The sequence below is a fragment of the Physeter macrocephalus genome, chromosome 21 (assembly GCF_002837175.3).
Source record: "Physeter macrocephalus isolate SW-GA chromosome 21, ASM283717v5, whole genome shotgun sequence".
NCBI classification, from domain to species: domain Eukaryota; kingdom Metazoa; phylum Chordata; class Mammalia; order Artiodactyla; family Physeteridae; genus Physeter; species Physeter macrocephalus.
Window position 1 is genome coordinate 15,203,713 of NC_041234.1, and position 26,029 is coordinate 15,229,741.

The 26,029-nt window shown below is 40.7% G+C and overlaps 1 protein-coding gene across 14 annotated transcripts in view; it reads right to left on the bottom strand.

The window, feature by feature from the left end:
- Positions 1–26,029, bottom strand: part of DMD (dystrophin) — a 2,398,628-nt gene that overhangs the window by 218,157 nt on the left and 2,154,442 nt on the right. For all 14 annotated transcript variants that reach the window (XM_055081921.1, XM_055081920.1, XM_028482834.2 and 11 more), the window contains one exon: positions 21,484–21,562. In XM_055081921.1, the coding sequence (XP_054937896.1) occupies positions 21,484–21,562 (79 nt within the window). The remainder of the gene's footprint in view (positions 1–21,483; positions 21,563–26,029) is intronic.

Here is a 26,029-nt window from a genome sequence, read left to right on the forward strand (position 1 = left end):
CCCTATAATGCAAATGTTGTTGTGTTTAATGTTGTCCCAGAGGTCTCTTAGGCTGTCTTCATTTCTTTTCATTCTTTTTTTTTATTCTGTTCCACGGCCGTGAATTCCACCATTCTGTCTTCCAGGTCACTTATCCATTCTTCTGCCTCGTTTATTCTGCTATTGATTCCTTCTAGGATAGTTTTCATTTCAGTTATTGTATTATTCATCTCTGTTTCTTTGTTCTTTAATTCTTCTAGGTCTTTGTTAAACATTTCTTCCATCTTCTCGATCTTTGCCTTCATTCTTTTTCCGAGGTCCTGGATCATCTTCACTATCATTATTCTGAGTTCTTTTTCTGGAAGGTTGCCTATCTCCGCTTCATTTAGTTGTTTTCCTGGGGTTTTCTCTTGTTCCTTCATCTGGCACATAACCCTCTGCCTTTTCATCTTGTCTGTCTTTCTGTGAATGGGGTTTTTGTTCCACAGGCTGCAGGACTGTAGCTCTTCTTGCTTCTGCTGTCTACTTTTCTTAGAGTTGGTGGATTAGGAGTTTAATAACATACTTGGGTCAAAAGAAAGTGGGGGCAGTTTATAAAAAGAAAATGCAGCATTCACTGGGGACAACAGAGAAACCTCACCTACGGGGTTATGAAAAAGGCACTAGGGAGGGTCAACTAGCCACTGGCACTTGGCCCCTTAGAAGTATGCAAATTCCAGGAATGGTTTTATGGACACAGTCTATCAAGATCGACTCTAGAGCAACGTTTCTTGACCTTCTGCCACTATGTGCCCCCAACTCCAGGTATCTTTTTAGACATTTTTGTTCCTGATCACCTTATGCCACAGATATACTGTATAGACATCTGTTTCTGTATTGTATGTATCTGTGCTCTACATATAAAGAGTAGGATTTTTACATCCCCCCAAAACCAATTTTTGACCCCTTGGGGGCAATATCACTCCCGTTGAGAATTCTTGATCTAGAGGAAGTGATGGAGGGGGTGGGGGAGAAAGGAAAACCCCTTCTGTGCCTGCAACATGACCTCAACTAGCTTATTTGCTACTGAGTGACCTGTGAGGTGGGTATTATTATTTTTTTTTTTATTTTGCAGATGATGAAAGAGTTAAGATCACATGGAATGACACATCTAAGGTCATAAGTCGGTAAGTATTAGATCCTAATTTTGGTTTATTACTCAAACTGAAGTCAGATGATTCAGGAAATGGAGAAAACAAAGCTGTCGCCTGTCTACTCTGTGCCACGCACTGTATGTTTCTTAATGTAATCCTTCCAGACACCCTCCATGGTCACGCTATTCCATTGTTGCACATAAAGAAACTGATGCTCAGAAATGGTCAGTAAAGGGCTTCCCTGGTGGCGCAGTGGTTGCACGTCCGCCTGCCGATGCAGGGGAACCGGGTTCGCGCCTTAGCCTTCATAGCCTTCCTTTAAAAAAAACAGCACTTGGGGATTCCCTGGTGGCGCAGTGGTTGCGCGTCCGCCTGCCGATGCAGGGGAGCCGGGTTCGCGCCCCGGTCTGGGAGGACCCCACATGCCGCAGAGCGGCTGGGCCCGTGAGCCATGGCCGCTGAGCCTGCGCGTCCGGAGCCTGTGCTCCGCAACGGGAGAGGCCACAACAGAGGGAGGCCCGCATACCACAAAAAAAAAGAAATGGTCAGTAAAGTAACCCAGCTAGTAAACGGTCACACAGCTAGTAACGAGTGTATACAGGATTGCCACCGGGTCTCCTCTTCCCTGGTAACAGAATTCATAACTGCTGGGTACAGCAAGGTTCCCAAGGCTTATGAATGTCAGTTGAGGATATTCAGGTGAGGCTTCTGGGAAAGTTCTTTAAAGGTGGCTGACTAAATTGAAAGGCAGCTTGGCCCTTTTCCCATCCTCCTTCTTCCTGCCTTAGATGTCATCATGTCCAGAGCTAGAGTAACCAGGAGGACAGAAGCCGTCTTGGTTGCAGTTCCCCAGAAGTAGACAGAGACAAGGGTATGAGTGCAATGAGTTTGAGCCATGATTTAGGGAAGCATTGGCAGAAGAGCCGGAAGTGAGACACGGAAGGGAGGAAAGCTGATAAAGTTTGCATTACTGCTTCGGACACCTGGGGCCCAGTGCAGCTGGGGCTTCAGTGCAGAACACACTGAAGAGTTATCCCTCGTACCCCCCAGGGGAACGGGGAATTTATCTACTATTGCTTGAGGGCTATTCCTGGAGTATGGGGAGTCTTTAACTTCCCGGCACTTCTGGCCTGCCCCTCGTGCTGATGAGCAGGTTCTGACGGCCAGAGAAGAAGGCCTTAAAGGCAGAGTCACAGGTATGTGTAGCTGGAAGCCTAGGCTTGGTGAGCCTGGGCATGGTGAAGGCAAGAGGGGATATGGGCAGGACTCTGACAACTTATGCTACAGGAGCTATGCACTAAGAATGACTGAGGAAAAGATATGAGAAATCTGCGTTCCTGACGAATATGCAGTTATTATTCCAGTTTCTCTCTGGATTTCTATGTGAGAAACTTATCAACCCCTACTTTGTATAAGCCATTGTTATTTGAGTTTTCTGTTACATTCAGGCAAACCTGCTTCTAACTGAACCACTCTCACCCACTCAAACCATCTATGGTTGCTCACATCATTCCTGGCTTACATTTTAAGCGGCTGAATAGTATTCCATTAATGGAAGTACCATGATTTATTGAAGAAGTTCCCTCTTTGGGACTATTTAGGTTGTTTCCAGTTTTTCACTGGTATGAGTAAGGCTGCAATGAACATCTTTGTAGAGAAACCTTTGCACACATTTTTGTTAATTTTCTTAAGCAAAATTCCTAGAAGTATATTTACTTGATTCAAGGAGAGGAACATTTTAAAGGCATTTTATACAAATGACATTCTTGCCAACAGGAGTCTTTCTTTATTGATCAAGGTGGAAAGAGAAAACTCCACAGTCCACAGGTCAATGGCATTCAGTTGGTATAATTCTCAAGGCACGTTAGATATACTGCATGATACAGTGGACTATTCGAGAACATGCCTTTCACATCCCCTCTTTCCATGATAGCTTACAAACTTTTTGAGCTCAGAAAGGAATTCAGCACAGTGGCTTTCTATCTCTAATCCCAACCTAGAGTCCTGAGGGGTATCTGGATCACTAAGGGTGTCCAGAACACATATTCAGAAGGACTGTATTTGAGTCCTGACTCCACCGTCACTGCACAATCTGAAGCAAGTTGTGTTTTCTCCCTGAGCCTTATTTTTCTTATATGCAAAATGGGAATAATGATATCTACCTTACCGAAATGTTAGCAGGATAAAATGAGAAAATGGATATAAACTTGCTTTGCAAAATGTTAATCACCATACAAATCATGTTTGTAATCACATACTTATGGGATGTTGTCTGAATGATAGTAATCCTTGAATCACTCTCTCTGCCTCACCTGGGCAGCATTGGTCTTTAACCTTTGGATCCACTCTTAACTACTATTAATGTGCCTCATACAGTATAAAGTGTGGCAAAGAGCAATGCCTTTGAACATTATCTAACTGCCTAGGCTTCTGGTACTTCTTTCTTCATCTCTGTCTGCTTAGACCAATGCCCTCCGCCCAACAGAATCTTCATCCTTAGGTAGACCATTTGTCCACTACTCACCAGCGTGAATGATGAACAGATTAGTTCATATATGATACAATGGGAAATAGAGGGTCATAGAATATTTTATAATCAGAGCATTCTGATGATGAAAAGATAAGAAGATGGTTCTTGTGGTGCTACATACAGTGGATTAGAGGTAGGAGAGTGGAGTTCAAGAGGTAGTTCATAAGTGAATTTGGAGCCCAGTGAAAGTGAGAAATCATAGATGACTCTATACTTCTAAGACTTACTAGGCAACTGGGAGCTTCACTGACAGGAAAAATAAACTGGGAGGTGAATTTCAGATAAATTATGTGCTTAGATTAAAATATTTGTAAGGTGGGTCTTTTCACTGAAACTCAGTGAAAGAACAAGACTGTAAGTACTGTAAGACTGTAAGACTGTAAGTATGGTAGCTGAAGCTATAAAAATGGCTGGACTCTTTAAGGAAAGAAGGCTGTTAAGAGAACTGTACCCTGGGGAATGCAGCAAAATGGTGGTGGCAATAGAAAAGCTGCAAAGAACTGTTGGTGGGAATGTAAATGGATACAGCCACTATGGAGAACAGTATGGAGGGTCCTTAATACACCCTAGGGGCTAGACAGGAATAAAGACGCAGACCTACTAGAGAATGGACTTGAGGACACGGGGAGAGGGAAGGGTAAGCTGGGACGCAGTGAGAGAGTGGCATGGACATATATACACTACCAAATGTAAAATAGATGGCTAGTGGGAAGCAGCCGCATAGCACAGGGAGATCAGCTCCGTGCTTTGTGACCACCTATAGGGGTGGGATAGGGAGGGTGGGAGGGAGACGCAAGAGGGAAGAGATATGGGAACATATGTATATGTATAACCGATTCACTTCGTTATACAGCGGAAACTAGCACACCACTGTAAAGCAATTATACTCCAATAAAGATGTTTAAAAAATAAAAATAAAAAAGAGTGGTGAAGGCCAAACCAGATCATACAAGCTGATGGAGCAGGCAGACAGAGGGGAAGTAGCAGGATTAGGTTCTAAACAAGCATTTGAGAAGCTGTGTATGAAATGAGGATAACGTAAATGCAGAGGGGGAGTATCTGAGGGTTAATCATGCCTCTCTCCTGTCCTGTAAACCAGCCCATTTGATTCGTTTCTTTATGTAATTTGTTTAGGGTCTTCTTTATAATAATAAATTACATGAAACTTATTTCTACTTTTTTTTTTACGTCCTAAGGTCATAATCAAGATTATAATACAGTGTTTCAGTTTTCATGTAGTTATCAATGCCCCATGTATATGTATATGTCATTTTTCCCCACTGCAATTGCTTTCTGTATGATTTCTATTCTCTTTTGATGTGATCCATATAGTTCCTATAGCAAGAGTAAGTTTTCTGTCATTTAAATGAAAGGCCAAGTTAAATTTAACATTTTCTCAAACATTAAAATAAGAATAGCATTTTATATGTCTATATCATATATCAAAAGTAAAGATTCAATGAAAACTTTAAGATCACTTACTAAGCTTTCAAAGATGGGCAGATTTTCCATAAAGATTTCAACAGCCAAGACAGATGGGCTACATTCCAGAGGGGAAGGTCACATGAGTGATGAATGAGACCTCTAATGTCTGCCATAGCTGTGAAAATCTTTATGGCTAACTAAAATTCCTCACGAATAACCACCTGTAAATATTATATGAGCTGTCAGACAGATAACACAGCTCTGAGACCATCGCGTATGGTGGACAGAATATCACACCATGGGATTTGTCATTTAGAATATCAGGCTGACTTTTGATCTGGGAAGTCAAGAGCTCACACTCAACTACTTGGCAAGGTGACTGAGTTGTGGAGATAAACACTATGTCTAATAGCCAGCGCTGCTGGCTGCACCGTCCCACAAAGTCTAATAACCAATATTTGGTGACATTACTCGAGAGAAAAGCTCCTTCAAACTGACTTATACGAAACTCCAGGAACCTCACTGTGATTATTAAGACAGTAAGCAAAAAAATCAAGCCTCATAAGGCCCAATATAGGAGGATTAGGTGTCTATATAAATCGAGCCATGACTGACTCATGGAATTTCTGAATAATTTCGAACAGAATTGGCTGACTCTATTACCACAGAACTTTCCTCTGGGTAAAGGTGGCTACAGTCTTTAGGCCATCTGGGTTAGCCAGGCTACTAACAAATCAGTGCAATATTGCCAGGTGCGTTTAGTATCTCTCCAGATGTGCTTTTAAAAGACAGCAGGCAGTCAACACCATTTGCTGAACGCTCTCTGTGTGAATGGTATTGTATTAGGCACCAGGGAAATTTCGAGGAAAGTAAAATTTGAAACCTGAAATTTGATCTTTAGTAAGTGAGCCAGTAGGGAGCCACTCAGATATTAAAAACCAAATGACCATAGATGAGATGTATATCCATTTAGGAGGCAAGATAAGAGTGAGAAAGAGCTAAGAATATGATAGCAATAAAAGCAATGAGAGGGTGGGAGAGAGTACATTTTGGCCTCAATTCTTTACTCCATTGTAAAAGAATTAAATATCTACACCTTAGTCAGAGCCACAGGGCTGGCGGAGTGTGCTTCCCAGCCCCTTGTCCTTGGCCTTGACCATATGATTTGCTTTGGCCAATGGGGCTTCAGCAGAGATGACATGGACAGAAGCTTGTGCTCTTACGCTCTGGTGAGCTGCCATGAGCACATGCCCCAGGTGGCCTCTGATCCTTCAGCCTGGGCCTCAGAACCCACCACATTTAGAGACAATGTGAACTGATCCAGCAGCCAACCTGTAGATCAAACCTAGCCAACCTGCAGCCTGAAGCAGAGCTCCCCAGTCAAACTATCTAGATCACCTGAACTATAGTTGACGTGTAGACCCGGAAGTACGACAATAGAAACTTTCCAATCTCATATAGGAGGGCAAGGGCTAGAGGGCGAGAGGGCGAGAGAGCAAGGGAGGAAGAAGGGGAGGAGGAGGGAGGGGGAGAGGGAGAGGGTGAGGGAGAGAAGAAAGAACATCAGAGAGATTAAAGAATAGAAAAATATTCGCAAGCCAAGTCTTCTCCAATTGTTACCAGCCACGTCCTCTACTATCATCCAAAGAGTTCATGGGGATTATCCCCTTTAGTATACGCAGTTGAGACTTGTGGGGTGCCACTCACTAGTCCCTGGAACCCCTTCTCTGAAGCTGATAATCCATAATGGTTACAAGTGTGAACCTGAATGTGTTTGTGTTATTAAGCTTCTCCCATCTCAATTTTCTCTTCCGTGGAGACGATAATATTCCTTAGTTTACAGGGTTGTTGTGAGGATTAAACAGGTTAATCCATGTGAGATGCGTTCCTCAGTGTTAAGAGCTCAATATTTTTTTGTATTCCTATTCCCACCCCTATTATTATTATCATCATAATTAACGTAGTGAGTTATCAGGATATGTATTCTATTAACTAACTCACTGCCAGTGTGAGGACTCCCAGGGTAACCAGGCAAACGAGAGAGACTCTGTGGCCCTAGAGTTAAACAGACAGTTAAGCACCAGCTCACGGGCCTACGAAGCGACCCCGCTAAATAACCCCTCTTTCTTTCCCAGCCGTTTTCTGACTCTTCAAAAAAAATTTTAGGCAGTTCTCAGAGTAATAAAACTTGACAGAAGACAAATCTTCCTTTCGGCATTCTGATGTCGGTGTCCACTACAAAAGTCAGCTGTGTTTTATCATTCTATATTAGTATTGCTTAGGAACTCAAAACAAGTAGGTAAGCATTTATAGAAAGAAAGAAAACATTTCATTTTCAGCTCTGATTTTTAAATTAAATTTCACATGACCAAACTTACCTTCTTCTTGTTTGTTCTCTTTAATGTGATGCAGGTGGTTCATGTTAGGGTAATCATCTGACCTGTTCTGTGTCTAAGACATAAGCCGTGCTGCCCTTTATTTTGCCCTAAGGTAGCAAGGGTTCTAGTGAGCTTCTGTGTTGGGCTCCAGGAATAACCAAGGATTTGGTTTCAAAACTTTCCCTCTTCTCCTGACACCTCTAATGGATGCATCTGCTCCAGACTGCCTGGGCCAAGTCTTCTGAATTCGTCTCTTTCTCTTGATAGCTGGCCTAGGTCCAGTTCTATGACACGAACTCTCACCTTTTACCTTTTGAGACTAAATCCAACTGTCCTTAGCTCACATCATACATGAGCTCATTCCATTCCACTCCTCTTCTACATTTTTCCCAGACATTTCCTGCTCAGATTTTCTCTTTCAAGCCAAATTGCCCCCATGTTGACTAATCCTTCAATTATTCTCTCGTCTGCCTATTTCTAGCTCATTAAAACATTAGCACTCTCTAAAACCTATATTTATATCCATTAAACATACATAAGAAATCCCTTTTCTGGACAAAAGGGCTACAAGGAGGCTACAGGTGAAATTGGAAAGGGGGATAGTCATCATATCAGAATGGATAAGGAGAAGGGAGAACCTGCTTTTCATCACTGAATACATCCTGTGACTCTTGCTAAGTGAAATCAAGGGCCAAGTAATCAGAAGCATTCTCTGCCAGATTCCTATCAGATGCAATAGTCTCTACCTTGGATTTGCACGTAGCTGCAGGGACAATGTGCATTAATACTAGTCTATACAGAACATCTCATTTTCCTCACTGTAGAAGTCCTCCTTCCACTCCACTCCTGTAACACCCACTATTTACCACAACTATAGAGGGTCGTGGTTATTTTAATAGTTCTATCGCTTTTTACAGGTCTAACTCAAATGATTTAGAATTTGAGGGTCCCAAAGCCAGGATTCTGTCCTTCTCATCTTCCTATTCCAAGTGCCTAGTGTTTGTTAAGAAATACGTGAATGAATGAATGGATGCTACAGGCACAGCAAGTCAGATCACGTCGCTTCTTAGCTTAGAACCCTCCCAAGTCTTCCCTTCATACGAAGAACAGATTCCGCCTGTTTTTAACTGTAGTCGACAAGACTCTACCTGGGCTGGCTACTGGGTGCTCAATGACCTCCTATTATTCAGCATCTTGCTTCCTCGGCTTCAGTCATACTAGCCTCTTTATTTTTCCTCAACCCCCCTAAGGACGCTCCCATCTCAGGGCCTTTGCATTTACTGTTTCCTCTACCTGGAACTCTTTGCCCCCCCCCGCCAGTATCTGCCTGGTGTGCTTCCTCATTTCTCTGTGAAATGTCACCGCCCTGACCACCCCATTTAAAGAGTTCTTTTCCCCTATCACCTCTAGCCCCTTTAGACTGCTTTATTCTTCTTTATCAAAGTGATCATGATCTGATTGCCTTCTCCTATGAAAATTCAAGCTCCATGAGAGAGAACTTTTCTTCTATTTACTACTGTTTCCCCAGTACCTAAAAAGAGTTTGACCTATATTGGTCATTGAATAGACATTTGTTGAGTGACAAAATGAATCAATTCTTAGCTGGCTGAAAATACAGTGAAGCTCATAACTTTTTTAGGACATTAGGCTAGGCACTAGACTAAGTTCTTTCCTATCACATTAGAGTGGGAATAACCTTTAGAGTGCGCAGTTATTCATTCAATCAAGGCACATCCTGCATCTATCTGCAAGGTGTTAGACGCATGAAATTAAAAAAAAAAAGAGCAATGCATGTCCTTTACCCTTGTGGCGCTCCCACTCCAACCCATTTCCTTTTATGATCTATTTTATTGAGTCTCCTTCATTCTAACCCTTGCCTGTCATTGGTATGTATCCTGCTGAGCTTTAGGTGTGAGGCAAGGGGCTGATGTAATCTTAAGCTGTCCCAGAAGTCCTTACCCATTAATGGAGCTCATGAGGTCAGACACCTTAAATAATGATCATCACTACATACACTGGACAAAATCATCAACATCGCTATGAAAGCAAGAGTAAATCAAGTTACCCAGTGACCAGAATGAGTCTATTACAATGCTTTTTTTCTCAGATGCTTCTAAACGTCAGTCAGTTACATTGCCCTGTCACAGATTGGGTTCCCCAGGAAGCAGACTCTAAGACAAAGTTCAGAGAGCAGGGTATTTAGTACGTTGTGCCTTGGCGATCAACACCTATGGAAGGGAGAAGAAGGAAGCAGGAATGGCAACAGGGAGAAGTCAAGCAAGGATGCGGGCCCAGTGACAGTCTCACTCAACCCCTCAGGGAGCTGCCCGTGGAAGGGCTGTGATCTTAGGCAAGGGAGCTGAGGCCATTCCCGAAGGGACAGACAGCTGAAGGTTGTCTCTTCATTGAAGGGGACCTAGAAGTGCAGAAAAGTAGTCTCAAATGACTCCCAGACAGAGGTCATTCTACTTAGTGTTCCAGGTGACCCTACTGCAGTGGCTCCAAACCGTCCAGGGCTTTGGTATACAGGAGAGGTCCTCAACCGGGGCAATTCTGCCCTCGACGAGACATTTGACAATATCTGGAGACATTTTTGGTTATCACAACTGAGGGAGAGTGGTACTCCTGGCATGCAGTGGGGAGAGGCCAGGGATGGCGCTGAACTTCCTACAATGCACAGGACAGCCCCCCCACGATCAAGAATTGTCTGGCTTAAGATGCCACTAGTGCCCAGGTCAAAAAAGCCTGGTTACAGTCTGGCCTTGCCTTATGAGATGGTCTTCATCCTAAATAGATAGTAAATAAGTGAACCAATCAGATGCTCTTTCTTAGAGAGCCTGATTGTAATACACAGAGAGAAATTTAGATGGCAGAGAGGTGGGGAAGTTAGAAAAAAGTCAGGGAGCTAAAGAAGAAAACAAGTCACAAGGCAGTGGAAACTATGAGTAAGGAGGAGGTGGAGGGAAGAGAGAAGCTCTGTACTAAGAGAGCCTGAAGTCTACAGCAGCAAAGGCAAATACAGAGAGAAGCAAACACATGCTTCACGGCGAACGTTGTTCCCCATCCTTCCTTATGTTTCCACGTATCCTTAAAACGCCCCTCATCACCTAAGCCCGTCCTTGTTCCTTCCAGCCTTAAGGAGACACAGCGCATTCCGAAGCACATCTGCAGCAGACTGAAATCAAGATGATTGTTACTGCTGATATCTGAAAGTATATTTAAAAATTCAAAAGGGTGGTTTTTTAAACCAGGAATAATTTATGTAAGTCTACAAAAGAAACCAAAATGCCTTTTGTCCTCACCTCAAAGTTCTCACCAAAAAGTATTTTCTAATCCCAAACTGGCTGTGTTCTGAAAATGGAAAACATCCAAATAGAAAAAACGAGAGTAACGATTTTTGCCCACAGGGATGTGAGTCCACCATTTCTGTTGTGCAAAGCTTTGTATTTTGGGACAGATGACGAAATGCTACCCTAGGCCAAACGCACAAATGCCTTCATTTTCTGGGGAGTGTAAAAATATACCTTTCAGAGCCAGCATTCCACTAAAATAGTGGCCATGTGTCAGGAAACTGATCCAGTGCCGTGATGCTGGTCTCCCTGCCCTAGGTCCTCATGAGGCCCAGAGGAATCTGCCATGATGAGGAAGATGAAACAGGAAAGAAACAGGTGCTTGCCTCAACTCTGCCATGCCACGAGGCTAATTTCCATGCAGGGATGTGATGAAGGAGAGGTGGTTGGTGACCAAGCTAAACTTCACCATTTAGCTCGAGAGCCAGATAATGTGCCGGGTATCGCAGTAGCTTCATGAAGCCTATAGGAGAGGTCCATGCTCTCGGTGTCCTACTCAGATCGCTTCTCCCCAGCTGGCATACCCACCCCCAGCTGCTGTGAGCATTGGCTGCTATGGGCCCACGGCCCCCAGCTCCAGAGTACCTCCCTCAGAGAAATGGAAACTGCCTCGCTGTGCACTACTCCCCAGAAATCCACGGCCAGTGGCTGACTGACACGGGGGAGCAGAAAGCCCAGCTCCCTTGCCTCAAAATGGGGCCAACTGCGGGGAGCAATTCGTGCTCCAGAGCTCCTGGCAGGATCAGGCTGAAGTGAGCCTCCGCCTCCTTGCTTAGCCTGACCCCCTGACCACTCTCTTCCCCCTACCTTATGCTGCTTCCCTCCCTCCCCTTCACCTGAGAGATGCTCTCTCAACAGCTTACTCTACAAGAAACCTTGTGTAGGGCTCTATTTCTGTGGAATGTTACCAAAGGCGAGGGCGATCAACCATCCTCGTGAGCCCGGGACCGAGGGGGTTTCCTGGGACATGGGAGGTTAAGTGCTAAAAGCAAGAATATCCCAGACAAACCAGGACAAATGGGCATCCTACTTCAGGCAGACAGATATTTGGGTTCTGCGCTTTGCCTCCAGGGACTTGGGTGATCTGAATAACAAATAAATTTGCTGGTGTTCTGGTAAAGCAGCTATGCCAAAACGAAAAAGAAAGTCTTGATCTGCAGTATTTGCCACTTTGGGAGGTGGGCGTAAGTATTCCCACTATGGCTGATTTCAAGCTACCAAAGGTCAGTTTAACAACCAGCTCTCAATTCCTGTATAGATAACACTCGGCTCTCTTGAGCTAGTAGAAGCTAGTTCAAGCACACAAATTCCCACAGCAGAAACTGAGAACTTTCCTGAGCTTCCTCCTGTGTTCAAATAAATGGGTATGTAGGGCCAATGATGCAAAATGTTGTTACTAAGGATACTCTACAGCAAATACATCTAAGATCTAAATTGGAGAATATAAACTTGAGCTCAAGGCAAAAGGGCCAAAGAAATAGGTTTTGAGAAGAGAGTGTAATGATTATCAGCATGACTTCTTTTTGCAGGCATCTGAAAGGCTAACTTTGAACTTACGGGGAGGCGTTACCAGCATCACTGATAGGTTAGACGGCATTTGTTCCAAACTCCCAACACTCAGGACAGCACGTGACTCTTGAAGAAACTGGCTCAAGTTGTTTTGCCCTGAGATTTTACCTGATGGCTTTAGGCTGAAAATCACCTCACATTGTACCTGCAAGCTTCTTCCTGACTTTTATCATGATGGCTTCTCTATGCTGATCTGAGCTTTAAATTATGGGCCTACTCGTATTTCAAATTCATCCATACCCTGAGGACAATGGTAGCATAGATCCCAGCACTGTTAAGTGAAATGTCAGCAATTATTAAGTGTGCTTAAAGTTTTTCCCCCTACCTTTTTTTATTAAGTCTGTGAGTGGAGGATGTGGCGGTGAACGTTTGGCAACTCTCAAGACGGAAACAAACTTTTCAGCCTTATGTAGCAAGGAGAAACCGTAAACACTTGGGTTACTTTAACAAGAGGAAAAGAGTTAACCAGGGATTTGATTAAGGCAGTTAAGATTATAAAGCCTGCAAGAAATAAGTGATCAGTTCTTTCTTTTTACGGTGTCTCGTAATCTGAGAAACAGAAGATCACTCAGTGAAACCCATAGCTTTCAAATTCAAAATAAATAGTAAAAACGAAATCCGTCTTCCGGAGTTCCACAGCCTTCAATAGAGTTTAATACTGCAAGAGGTCACTAGGTTAAGAGCTAGAGAACAAAAATTTTTGCCTTTACTGTTATTTTTCTCCATCATAAAAGAAACACATGCCTATTAGTAAAAACTCTTTAAAAGTAAAAAGAAAGTAAAACATAACAGCTGTTTCCATTTTGATGTATTTGATTTTCAGTCTTTTCTTTACGTGTACCTTTCTGCTGTTTATATTTTATTTTCTAATAGAGTTGTGATCATACTGTAATGTTGAAGACAGCTTTTTCCCTTAATATATTACATGGCACAGTAGACATTTAGAAAAAGGACTACATAAAGTTATGGATGCTATCAGTCATTGCTCAGAGGCAACATAAGAGGTCATATTATTTATTGAGCGTCTACTATGTGGTAGTCACTATGCTAAATCTCATGCTACTATGTTTTAACAATGGGAGGAGGAAATTTACCTCTTCTTTGGGGTATAAGACATAATTCATTCTGTGAATGCTTTTACTGAACATTTACCAAGTACAGATACTGGGTTAGGTACTGGAGGATGTAACTGTCAACAAGACTAAAACCATCCTGTCCTTATAGAGATTAGGGTCTATTCATTGGTTACTTTTTAAAATAGATTTGATTGATTGATTGATTGATTGATTGGCCGTGTTGGGTCTTCGTTGCTGTGCACGGGCTTCCTCTAGTTGTGGCGAGCGGGGGCTACTCTTCACTGCGGTGCGCAGGCTTCTCATTGCGGTGGCTTCTCTTGTTGCGGAGCACGGGCTCTAGGCACATGGGCGTCAGTAGTTGTGGCATGCAGGCTTCAGTAGTTGTGCCTCGTGGGCTCTAGAGCGCAGGCTCAGTAGTTGTGGCGCACGGGCTTAGTTGCTCAGTGGCACGTCAGATCTTCCTGGACCAGGGCTCAAACCCATGTCCCCTGCATTGGCAGGTGGATTCTTAACCACTGCGCCACCAGGGAAGCCCCTACTCATTGGTTATTCACCTATTCATTAGTTACACAAGTAACTGTTGAGCTCTTTTAATATGCAGAACACTGCACTTTCAGATTAGAACCATGAAAAACATCTTCGGAAAGGAGAGGAACTACTTACACTGAGAATTAAATGCAAGAGAATGAATGCTACTTTTATGTCTAGTTTGACCCTAATAGGCGGATACTAAGTTACACTACCAAGCTGATAGCAAAGATACTAATACTAATAGCAAACACTTGTATGGCACTTATTATGTGCTAGGCACTGTTTTAAGCGTTTTACATATAATATAAACTATAAATATAGTGAAGTTTGATCTTCACTATAAAACTATGAGATAGTATTACCATATTTCATTGAATTGAAAACCCCATTGGACATCAGGTATATTTTGATTTCAGAGCTGTTAAAACATGGGTGGGGAATGTCAAATTTGATGAAATATGTTATTATTATCCCCATTTGACAGATGAGAGATAAAGAGATTAAGTATCTGAGCCAATATTTGACCCCAATTAATCTAGTTTCAGAGTCTGTACTCTTAACCAATATCCCATATCATTGGTGGGATGACATGTGGCCCAGGGGCATCGAGAGAAAAATTCAGGCTCTATAAATCAACTTACTACGGCCCAGACCAAGAGAAATAGAAGAGAGAAAAATCTGTGGCAATATCAGATAGACTAGACAGTCACTGGCCTGCCTGTTAGTTCTTAATGGGTAAGGCAATGTGGGGTGTGGCATGGAAGTCCAGAAACGGGGCTCTAGTCCCAGATTTATTATAACCATCTGTATGACCTTGATTATGTCATTTGGTCTCTCTGCCTCTATTTTATCATCTGTGAAGTAAGGGCAGGGCTAGAGTTCTTCAGTACCCCTCAAAATTTTTTTATTGCAATCCACAGAAGGAATACATTTTACATTGTAACGTAGTATACAGAGACAGACACACACACCTAACTGAAACCAAAGCGTCAAAATGATACTTAACCTTGCCTGTGTAATGTACTCTAATTTTCTATTTTCTAATCGGTTCCATTTCATTCCATTAAAAAATTGCTGGTTGCAAGTCATTAAACCGATTTCAGAATTCACTAATGAGTACTTTGAAAACAGCTCATATAGATACTCTCTAAGCTTCTCTCCAGTTAGGAAATTCCACAGCACAGGGGGACTCCTGGGGTGGGCGTCAGAGCTGGAAACCCCAGGAGAGAAAGAGTTGACCTTTTTGCCTTATAAATACTCATTTTCTTTTCAATCGGATCGCGTTTTTACTACCTTCAGCAGAAAGTTCTCATTATTAAACTATCTGGGAAATATCACTTTAGGGCAAAGAGTCCCATACTATGTTCCACAGCATGTTTAGTGAGAAATTAATTGGTATGCCTGAAAAAGGTTTCCGTAGTCACATAAGTAGGACATAAGAGTCACCGACACTATGCTCCTCTTAGAATTTCAATGTATATTAAAAGCTACAAGAATTCCAACGGGAAAGAAATTTGCTTACCTTTATAACCTAGTGATTTTCCAATCTTATTGACCCCAGAACTATTTTTTCAAGGGAGAGCTATTAAGATCATACAGTACATTAAAGTTCTGAAAAACTTGGCTTGGGAAATGGCCCTTGAGGGAATTCAAGAACTTGTGAAATATTAAGACAAATATAAGTTCTTTCTACTGTTACAGAAAGATTTCTACCTTTACTCAAATAGTTATCCTTCTTAGTGAGAAAAGTAAAATTTAGAACAGAAGCCCAGAGAATTGAGAAAATAGCCAGAAAAAAAATCTTGAATTCCTTTTTTAAAAAAGTTCCTAAATTCTTGAAAATAACAAAAGACGGACAATTTTCAGACTACTAAGCTAGTGAATACTGTAGTACATTTTTGATCATTGACATATGAATATATTTTAAAATATATAAAATTTTAAGGATAAATATATTTAAAAATCACACTATTAGAATTTCTCCCTTTTCTTGGTTTAAGTTGCAGAAGTCAATCAGAAGTAGTAGAATATTAAAGCTAGAATTAAAGGCAAGTAGTGTCTATCAACAGATAAAGGTCATATTTTACCTATATTTTCCCTTCTCATTTTTCTCTCAGATCTAAGATAAAAGAAACAGCTTCTTTAACAAGTAGAGATTGGGCCACCAAGAAGAAACAGTGAATACTTTAGTAAAAGGCCACATCTCCCTATTGATAAGAAAACAAAGACATCTGGGTAATGTAATTTTCAAAGGGGGAGTGTGTGTGTGAGAGAGAGAGAGAGAGAGAGAGAGAGAGAGTGTGTGTGTGTGTGTGTGTGTGTGTGTGTGTGTGTGTGTGTGTGTGTGTGTGTGTATGTGACACAGAGAGAGAAAGAGAGACAGAGAGACACAGAGAGAAAGAGACAGTGAGTGTGTTTGACGGGGTGCAGTTTGCGGCTCATCCTTATTTTTTCTTTTCTTTGTAACTTCTAAGCCTCAGAAATCACTCTATTTTTATTCCTGGTAACCTGGAAGCAAATTACTAGACATCTATCAATTCAAACTCATTTAATATGACCTTAGTGGTATTTTTTCAAACATATTTTTATTTTTGGGGGGGGTGGAAGCTCTTTTTCTTTTATAGAACATAAAAATAATAGCAAATAAGTGACTTCAGAGAGGCCCTGCCTCAAAGACAATTTTGATGGCACACCCAATTTCTGGTGCAACTTTCTAGAGATCAGTTTGGCAATACATATCAAAAGGCTTACAAACGTAAACATCCTTTAAAACAGCAGTTCCAGGCTTCCCTGGTGGCGCGGTGGTTGCGCGTCCGCCTGCCGATGCAGGGGAACCGGGTTCGCGCCCTGGTTTGGGAGGATCCCACGTGCCGCGGAGCGGCTGGGCCCGTGAGCCATGGCCGCTGAGCCTGCGCGTCCGGAGCCTGTCCTCCGCAACGGGAGAGGCCACAGCAGTGTGAGGCCCGCGTACCACAAAAAAAAAAAAAAAGCAAAAAAAAACCAGCAGTTCCATTTTTTAGGCATTTATCTTGTAGAAAGAACCTGAGATGTTTATAAAGGCTTATCAAGGTGTACAAAGAATATTAGATATGACAGATACATACTGTTAGATAAAATAGTGAAAATTTTGAAATAACCTTAATATTGAGTGATTTAGAATTGTCTTGGTAAATGTGGTACATCCAGAGAAGGGAATACTACCCTGCCATTTAAAAAAATTACTCTGCAGAGGAATATTTAAACACATGAAAATATTTTTATGATAGTTCTAAGGGAAGAAAAGCAGGTCATAAAACTGTAAAATGTTTTCATCCCTGTTTGGTTAAAAAAAAAAGAGAGAATCTGAATTCACACACACACACCCCTGAGAGAAAGACAGAATGTGTATAAACCATTGTTTATACAGAATGTATAATGTATACATTCATTCAGTGTGTGTGTAAAACCACATTTTTTATAGTGGTTATCTCTAAGTGGTGGGAATACCAGAAAATTTTTTTTTCCTGTTTGTATTCTCTGCTTTCCAACATTTCCTCGAGTGGCACATATTACCTCTGTAATTTAAAAAAGGACAACACAAAGAAATAATCTTTATGTAGTCTTTAGTCTCACGGTCCTATTTCTCATATATCCCTTAAACCAAATTGGTATTTTTTGATATCCGTAAGCAAAGCTTCTAAGCATATATTGATATTCCACATGAATACTTAAGAAATTGGTGACTTCTGGGGCTGGCTCCATATAAGCAGGTAAATCAGCGCCTGTGTCTACAGGCCTGACCTTTCTGGAAGTGGGCACCAGTGCGATATGGTTTGAAAGGTGTGGGGATGCTCCTCCTGGCCCCTCAAAGTTCTCCCCTTACAGCTCCGAGATTATGGCTGACGTTCTACCACTTGAGAGCCATTGCTCAGGCTTATGGCTTTTCACCCTATTAAAATGCAAATAACCCAGGAGAAGCACACATTAAACTTTACCTGTCACCTGGGTTAAATGAGTATAACGTATCCTTTTCTGAGAATAGGTTTTAACGGGGAAGACACAGGAATTTGGGTGGGGCAGGCAGAGAGAATAAAAAGTGAATGAATATATATGGTGTCTGAGGAATACTTAATATTCATAATAGTAATATTTTTATTTATGGTTTATGAGTCACTTACAAGTATGTTATCACATTTAATCTCAATTAAATCAAATAGAATGGCTCTGCCACCAACGCAATCTAAGCAGACCAGAAATTGGGAAAAATATAGAAGACAAAATGTGCAGGATTTATAATTGTTCTACGGCTATTCCCAAAAGCCACAATCCCAATCAATTATGTATCCTGCTTTTTAACTTGCCCTTTTTTTCATGACACCTCCTAAGCATGTGTGATACTGTCTAAATAATGACTGCATGTTGATAAAAGGGTTAGACCCAGTCAAGAAAATAAGACAACCTTTTACTTAATACACTATCAGTGTATAACAAAAAGATGGGACCACTACTTTCTAGGAATTTTTGTTCTAAAAGACATGGCCCACTAGAGACACACGTGAAAGCATCAAGTGAAAAGCTTTAAAATGTTCATGAGCATGGATCTTTTTATTAACCTATGGAAAATGGAGAGGGAAGGAAAGGACTAGAAAATGGCAGTAAAAGAGGAAGGCAAAAGAATGAAGGGAGATCATATAGAACTGCTTCTTCTCTAGAAAATATATCAATAAAGCAAAGGACAGTCTAGTGTGGTGGTTAAAAACAGACCCTGGAGCCGATTTCTTGGGTTTGAATCCTGGCTCTGTCATCCACTTGCTGTGTGACTGTGTGCCTCAATTTCCTCATCTTAAAAATGGGTATAATAATGGTATCTACCTTATAGGTTGCTATAAGGATTAAGTTGGGTCAAATCTGTAACATTGCAAGGCACAAAGTAATTGCCTTAAAATGATGCTTAAACTCCACCATACACAAAAATAAACTCAAAATGTATTAAAGACCTAAACTAAGACTGGATACCATAAAAATCTTAGAGGAAAACATAGGCAGAACACCCTCTGACGTAAGTCGCAGCAATATCTTTTTCAAGCCATTTCCTAGAGTAATGGAAATAAAAACAAAAATAAACAAATGGGATCTAACTAAACTCAAAAGCTTTTGCACAGCAAAGGAAACCATAAACAAAACGAAAAGATAACCCACAGAATGGGAGAAAATATTTGCAAATGATGTGACCAACAAGGGATTCATCTCCAAAATTTACAAACAGCTCATGTGGATCAATATCCAAAAACAAACACCCCAATCAAAAAATGGGCAGAAGACCTAAATAGACATTTCTCCAAATAAGATATACAGATGGCCAAGAGGCACATGAAAAGATGCTCAGCATCGCTAATTATTAGAGAAATGCAAATCAAAACTACAATGACATATATCATCTCACACCAGTCAGAATGACCATCATCAAAAAGTCTACAAACAATAAATGCTGGAGAGGGTGTGGAGAAAAGGAAACCCTCCTACACTGTTGGTCGGAGCCAACAAACACATGAAAGAATGCTCAACATCATTAATCATTAGAGAAATGCAAATCAAAACTACAATGAGATATCATCTCACACCAGTCAGAATGATCATCAACAAAAAGTCTACAAACAATAAATGCTGGAGAGGGTGTGGAGAAAAGGAAACCCTCCTACACTGTTGGTCGGAATGTCAACTGGTACAGTCACTATGGAGAACAGTATGGAGGTTCCTTAAAAAACTGAAAATAGAGTTACCATATGATCCAGCAATCCAACTCCTGGGCATTATCCAGAGAAAACTATGGTTTGAAAGGATACAGGCACCCGAATGTTCACTGCCGTGCTGTTTACAATAGCCAAGACATGGAAGCAACCTAAATGTCCATTGACAGATGAACGGACAAAGAAGTTGTGGTACAGATACACAATGGAATATTACTCAGCCATTAAAAAAAATGAAATAATGCCATTTGCAGCAACACGGATGGACATGGAGATTATCATACTAAGTGAAGTAAGTCAGACAGAGAAAGACAAATATCATATGATATCACTTATATGTGAAATCTAAAAAAAAAAAAATGATACAAATGAACTTATTTACAAAGCACAAACAGACTCACAGAATTAGAGAACTAATTTATGGTTACCGGGGGGATGGGTGGTGGAGAGGGATAGATTGGGAGGTTGGGATTGACATATAGACACTGCTATATTTAAAATAGATAACCAACAAGGACCTACTGTATAGCACAGGGAACTTTGCTCAGTATTCTGTAATAACCTAAATGGGAAAAGAACTTGAAAAATAGACACATGTATATGTAAAACTGAATCACTTTGCCGTACACCTGAAACTAACACATTGTTTTTTTTTTCTTTTTTTGAAACTAACACACTGTTAATCAACTATACTCCAATATAAAATAAATTTTTTTAAAAAATGATGGTTGGGCTTCCCTGGTGGCGCAGCGGTTGCGCGTCCGCCTGCCGATGCAGGGGAACCGGGTTCGCGCCCCGGTCTGGGAGGATCCCACATGCCGCGGAGCGGCTGGGCCCGTGAGCCATGGCCGCTGGGCCTGCGCGTCCGGAGCCTGTGCTCCGCAACGGGAGAGGCCGCAACAGAGGGAGGCCCGCATACCACAAAAAAAAAAAAAAAAAAAATGATGGTTAAACTCTCATACATACGCATGTATGACCAGAAGGAAATACGTCAAAATGTTAACAGATATTAACCCCACGTGTGGCAGATGTATGACTTTTAAAATACCTATATATATATATATATATATATATATATATACTTTTATAATCAAAGAAAGAGTAGTATAAATTAACAACACTAATCAGAGGAAAACAGGAGCTTGACAATTTAATATGCATTGTTATATTTATAGGATGTTCCAATATTACACTTTCAGTTAACCAAGGCTATTCCTCTTGGTATTAATTATAAAAGAGATAATATTTATTAATAATATATAAATAATATCATTATAAAAATATAATTAATAAAATAGTAAAACTGGAAAATAAAAAGAATGAAGAGAGGTCAAGGATAAAAGAGGGATAAGAATAGTTAGGGAAAGAAAACAGAATGGGCTGAAGTTCCAACTTGCAGGCAGGGAGTATTTAATGAATTATATAGAGATAAAGAATTATAGATTCACAGTAATATATATTGAATTATCATATAATAATTATATGATATATAATTATCAGCTTGACGAAGTGAACTGCTATAAGCAGAACTAAAGACTCAAAACTACTGCTAAAGTTAGCACTTGAGAATACATTGTAGGAAATAATGATGCATTAGCTGAAGGCTGGACAAAATGATCTAATTGGTCCTCCTCTTCTTAACCTTCTGAGTTTACCCACTAAGTTATATTTCAGGATGATTTGTGCCTCCAGTGCATTTGGCAGAGACAACTGTAATTCAACTCTTAATTCTTAGCCACTAAGATGCAGTGAAGAGGTCGAGCAATGAAAACTGACAATGACTTACTGGAAAGGAAGTGCTGGGATGCTGGGCCAAAGTCCCTGTGGGCTTCGTGCAGCTGCCTGATGCGGTCCTCAACAGCCACCTGCGAGGAAGAGGAGAAAAATGATGTTCTCTCATCATATATAATGAGGGGCAATCAAAACAATGTATCCTTTTTGGTAAAGCTCTTCTGGGCTTCTAAGGCTGGAACATTAACACAACAATTTCTAACCTTGTTTTAATAGCCACTTACCACATGTGGCCTCCAAGACCCATTTTTATGAAACCAAGGCCAAACAAAAAAGATTTGCTCTCTTGACAATGTTCAAATGGGATTTCCTAAAAACACTCTACTCATTGGTAGCCACAAATGAATTACACTGCTCCAGTTAGTACCATCAAAAATGCAAACTCTAAATCTTTCACAAAAAGGTTAGGTAGGGAGGTTGCCATTCGCTATTTTATACTAGGTGACTAGAGGATCTCAGAAATGATATATATTTTGCCTTAGTCTGTTGCTTCTGACATGTTTTTAAGAATCATATTGGTTGATAATCAATGGATATCGAGTGATAATCATTGATAAATTAATAAGTAACCAAAAGTTGACTGACACTTAAGTATCAAAGAAACAGAGGCAAGGTTTTAATTTAGGGTAACTATAGGGTGGATGGTGAAAATAAAGAAATTTTCAGATTTCAGATTTTATTGGACTTGGAAATTAGTGGGAAGTATACGTTTAGGTGGCATGGAATAAAGATTGCCATTCTTTTTTCTTCCTATTATGTTTTTCTATAATATATTGACATAGTGTCCTTTCAGCTTAGTGAATTCCATTTTGAGTGGGGGAAAAAGGGAAGAATTTTATGGGTGAAATGGTATATTCTGTCATCTGGCATATTGCTAATTCTATATTGATGGTGGCCCCAGGCACCCTAGCTTTATAACTTTGGATCTTGATTTGGTTCTGAGCAGGCTCTGCTAAACTAGAGGTTAGTCAGAGCTTGCCCAGAGCCATCAGAGCTCAAGCAGGTTCACTCTGTGGTGTGGATAACTCCCAAGAAGTAAAATACATCTTAAACTCATTGAAAAAGTGGCTCAGGTAGTCTGGTCTAACGCCATCTCTGACCTTCCCATATCAATCAATTACCTAGCCTAGATCCAGAACGATCTTTTTTTTTTTTTACACGTTCTCCCTAGCCTTGTCCATCTTTGCTTGGACCAAATATTTGGAAAACCACATAGAGTTTCACAAAAATGGAGGGTTTGCTTCACTGTGATGCACAGAAAAACATGAGGGACATTTGAAACCTACTTTCCCAGCCTTACCGCCCTGCACTTTCAGTCAAACTCTACCTGCCTGTCCTGCGACATTCCATCCGATGTAACACTCCTGAGACTTGTTCGTGTTCTCCTTCCCTCTGGAATGCTCTTACCCCCTTTTCCCCCATTCAAGGCTGTTACATGTCTGCCTCCTCAGCATTCTCACAGTACACGGTTTATACTTGGAGCACTTCTATCATAGCCATTGTTTTCCTTATATGGATATGAATATCTCCTGCAATGGACTGTCAACTTCTTGACGGCAGGAACCATTCCTTGCTTATTTGTCCTCTCCTCCCCTCCCTCCCACAGGATGCACTGAACCCTGCATGTAGTAAGTGGTATAAGAAATATTTGTGTAATGACTAGTTGACCAAACCAGTGGATAAATGTGTGTGTTTATGTGTGTGTGTGTGCGCGTGAGAAAGAGGAAGGAGAGAGTGGGAGAGAGAGAGAGATAGATACGGGAGAATGAATGAGAATGCTCACTGACATCGACTGCGTATTGTATGTCCCCGGTTAAATTACTCTAAACTTAACTTACCTTATCATTAAAATGGGACAACAATATTTCCTACCTCATGGTGTTATTGTGGGAATTAAATAGGATGATACATGTGTTTAGCCTAGTTTCTATCACATGATAATTGCTCAATAAATGCTAGCAGCTGCTGTTATTGTTGCTATTATGGTTAATAAAGGGAGAGGAACAGGTTACAGTGTGCAAGGCACCACATAACATACAAAAATGGCTAATACTTATTAAGCACTCTGTGCATGACAATATGAAGTAACATTTAATCTTCACAGTAACTCTGTAGTAGGAAATAATATTATCTCTCCACTTCACTGATGTAGAAACTGAAGGATGAGAGGATAAAAAAACCAACCAAACAACAAAATTTGCCTAAGCTTAAGCAGTTAGTAAACTGGCAGATTCAGGATTCAAGCTCATTCAGTCTGGCTCTTGCTCTTAACTGCTACTCCAGAGATTGAAGTTGAAAACAGAAAGTATTGTGTAAATATTCAATATGCAGTTGGCCTTTTAATTTATTTTTAAATTAATTTATTTAAAGCAGACCTAACGTAGTGTACCTATCTATGAAACTTTTAGTCATCGGTATATTTTATGAGCCAATGCAAGGTCACTTCCTGGTCTTAAAGAATGTGATACCCTAAGACTATAGAGAAGAACTGTAGAAGAACGCATGCAAATGAACGGAATACATAATTATTTCTAAATGCAGAATGGGTCATTTAATAAACAAATAAAGAAAAGAGGAATGTGAAAGTTTGGGGATGGGGAGGAAGGGATGGGGAGGCCATATGGGAATGGACACTGAGAAGAAATCTTTGCACATACTGAGAGGGAAATGCCCAAGGGAACATGTGGATGGCAAAGGAGCATGAACGTGCCACAGGCCATTTCCTCTGGAGATAGCGTTAGTCGCTTCATAGGGACCACGTGGGTACAGGATCAGAGTCCATTATAAGCCCCTGATCTGAAGGTTGCTTCCTTCTTATACAGGGAGGGCCATGGTGGTAGTTTCCAGTGTAGACCCAATTGTCAAGAATTTAAAATTAGATAAAAGTGAATCTCCACCCTTATAACTCGAACTTAAGAAAATGTATGATAGTGAGACAAAAATTAAAGATGCATCATGTAATGAAATGAAATATTCAGGAAATAGTCTTAACTAAAGAATTAAGCAGAAAATATTTCTTTTCACAAATTATCTTTGGAGAAAGGTATGGCACGGATTGAAGGCACAGAATAAATAAAGAAATAATTTTAAGAAAGAAAAACTTGAAGGCACACAAGAGCCTCACAAACTGTAGCTACTTGAGAACAAAGCACTTTACTCTGTGAGCAATTAGGCAAGGAAATGAAATTTGATAACCTTTTGAAACAATAACCTCCATGCATTAGCCCTTACTAACTGGATTTTTTTTTAACCAATATAAAACACTATATGCAAACTAGGAAGCAAAAGCCAGAAATTTTATCCCATTACCTTGCATTCTGGCACTGTTCATCCTTTACTTGGTTAACTGTTTGTTCCCTTTTTAAGTATATGTTAATACGGAAAGAGATATGCAATAAATGAATGCTACAGTCTTGATCTCTGGAAGCATATCGGGTTGGAGGTGAGGAATGGAAACAAGCCAAGGAAGATCTTGGGCTAGCAGAACACTGGTCTTAGAGAGGACAGTGAGATGTAGTTAGCTAGGTATGCTGCAAGCAGATGATGCAAAACAAGACATTGCAGACACTGAGGCTCAAGATTTACCCCGTAGGCAAAGGGAACCACTGAAGATTTCCGTGAGGGGATTCATGATTTGAGAGGGAAGTTGAAGTTTAGGGAGATGTATCTGTCAGTGTAACAGATTCCAGAGGGACCTGGAGGCTGAGACCAGTTAGAGGCTGTTGCAACTGACTAGACTTGGGGTTATATGTGTTGGAATGAAGACTGTGCTGCCTGGGATGGAAAAGATGGTATAGACTGGGAGGTATTTTAAAGTAAGGAAAAACTAATCACTTTGGTGTTGGAGTGTAATTTTTGTAAAAGCAAATAAAACTTCAGGATTTCCAGTGTGGAAGACCGGGAGATTGAGGATATTGCTGATGGAAACACTAGTAATTAGAAAGGGGAGGAATGGCAAATGAGAGGATGAATTCCTTTGGAACATGATGAATTTGACCTAACGGTGAAACATTTAACTGGAGATGTCATGTATAGCCAGTTAGAGAAGAGCAATCTGTCCCAGTCATTAAAGGAAGGAAAGGGAGGTGAGACTGAAGAGGGTAGGATTGAGCATTAGAAAGTGAGTGGAGAAGGAAGAGCCAAAGGAGTCTAAACAATTATTTGAAGAGACAGGAGGAACCCAATTTCCCCCAAATTCACAGGCCATACCTGTTTCCTTTCATAAAAAGAAATACAATGATAACATCCTTTTGGAAGCACACATCTTGTGTCTACTATTAGATCATAGATCAAGAAAGTTTAGAACTGGAAGAAACCTTATCTATTGATACACAAGGGTCTATTCTTTACAACTATCCCAGATGGGCAGAAAACTGCCATCTGCTCCATGAGTACTCAAGATCTAGTTTGCAGCATTTCTTCAGAAAAAGCATGTCAGAGGGAAAAAAAAAGTCTCTTTTTAAAAAAAAACAACAACAACAAAAAAAAACCAAATATGCTCTCTGAGGACAGGGACCCGTCTTTCCGTCTTTCTTTCCCTA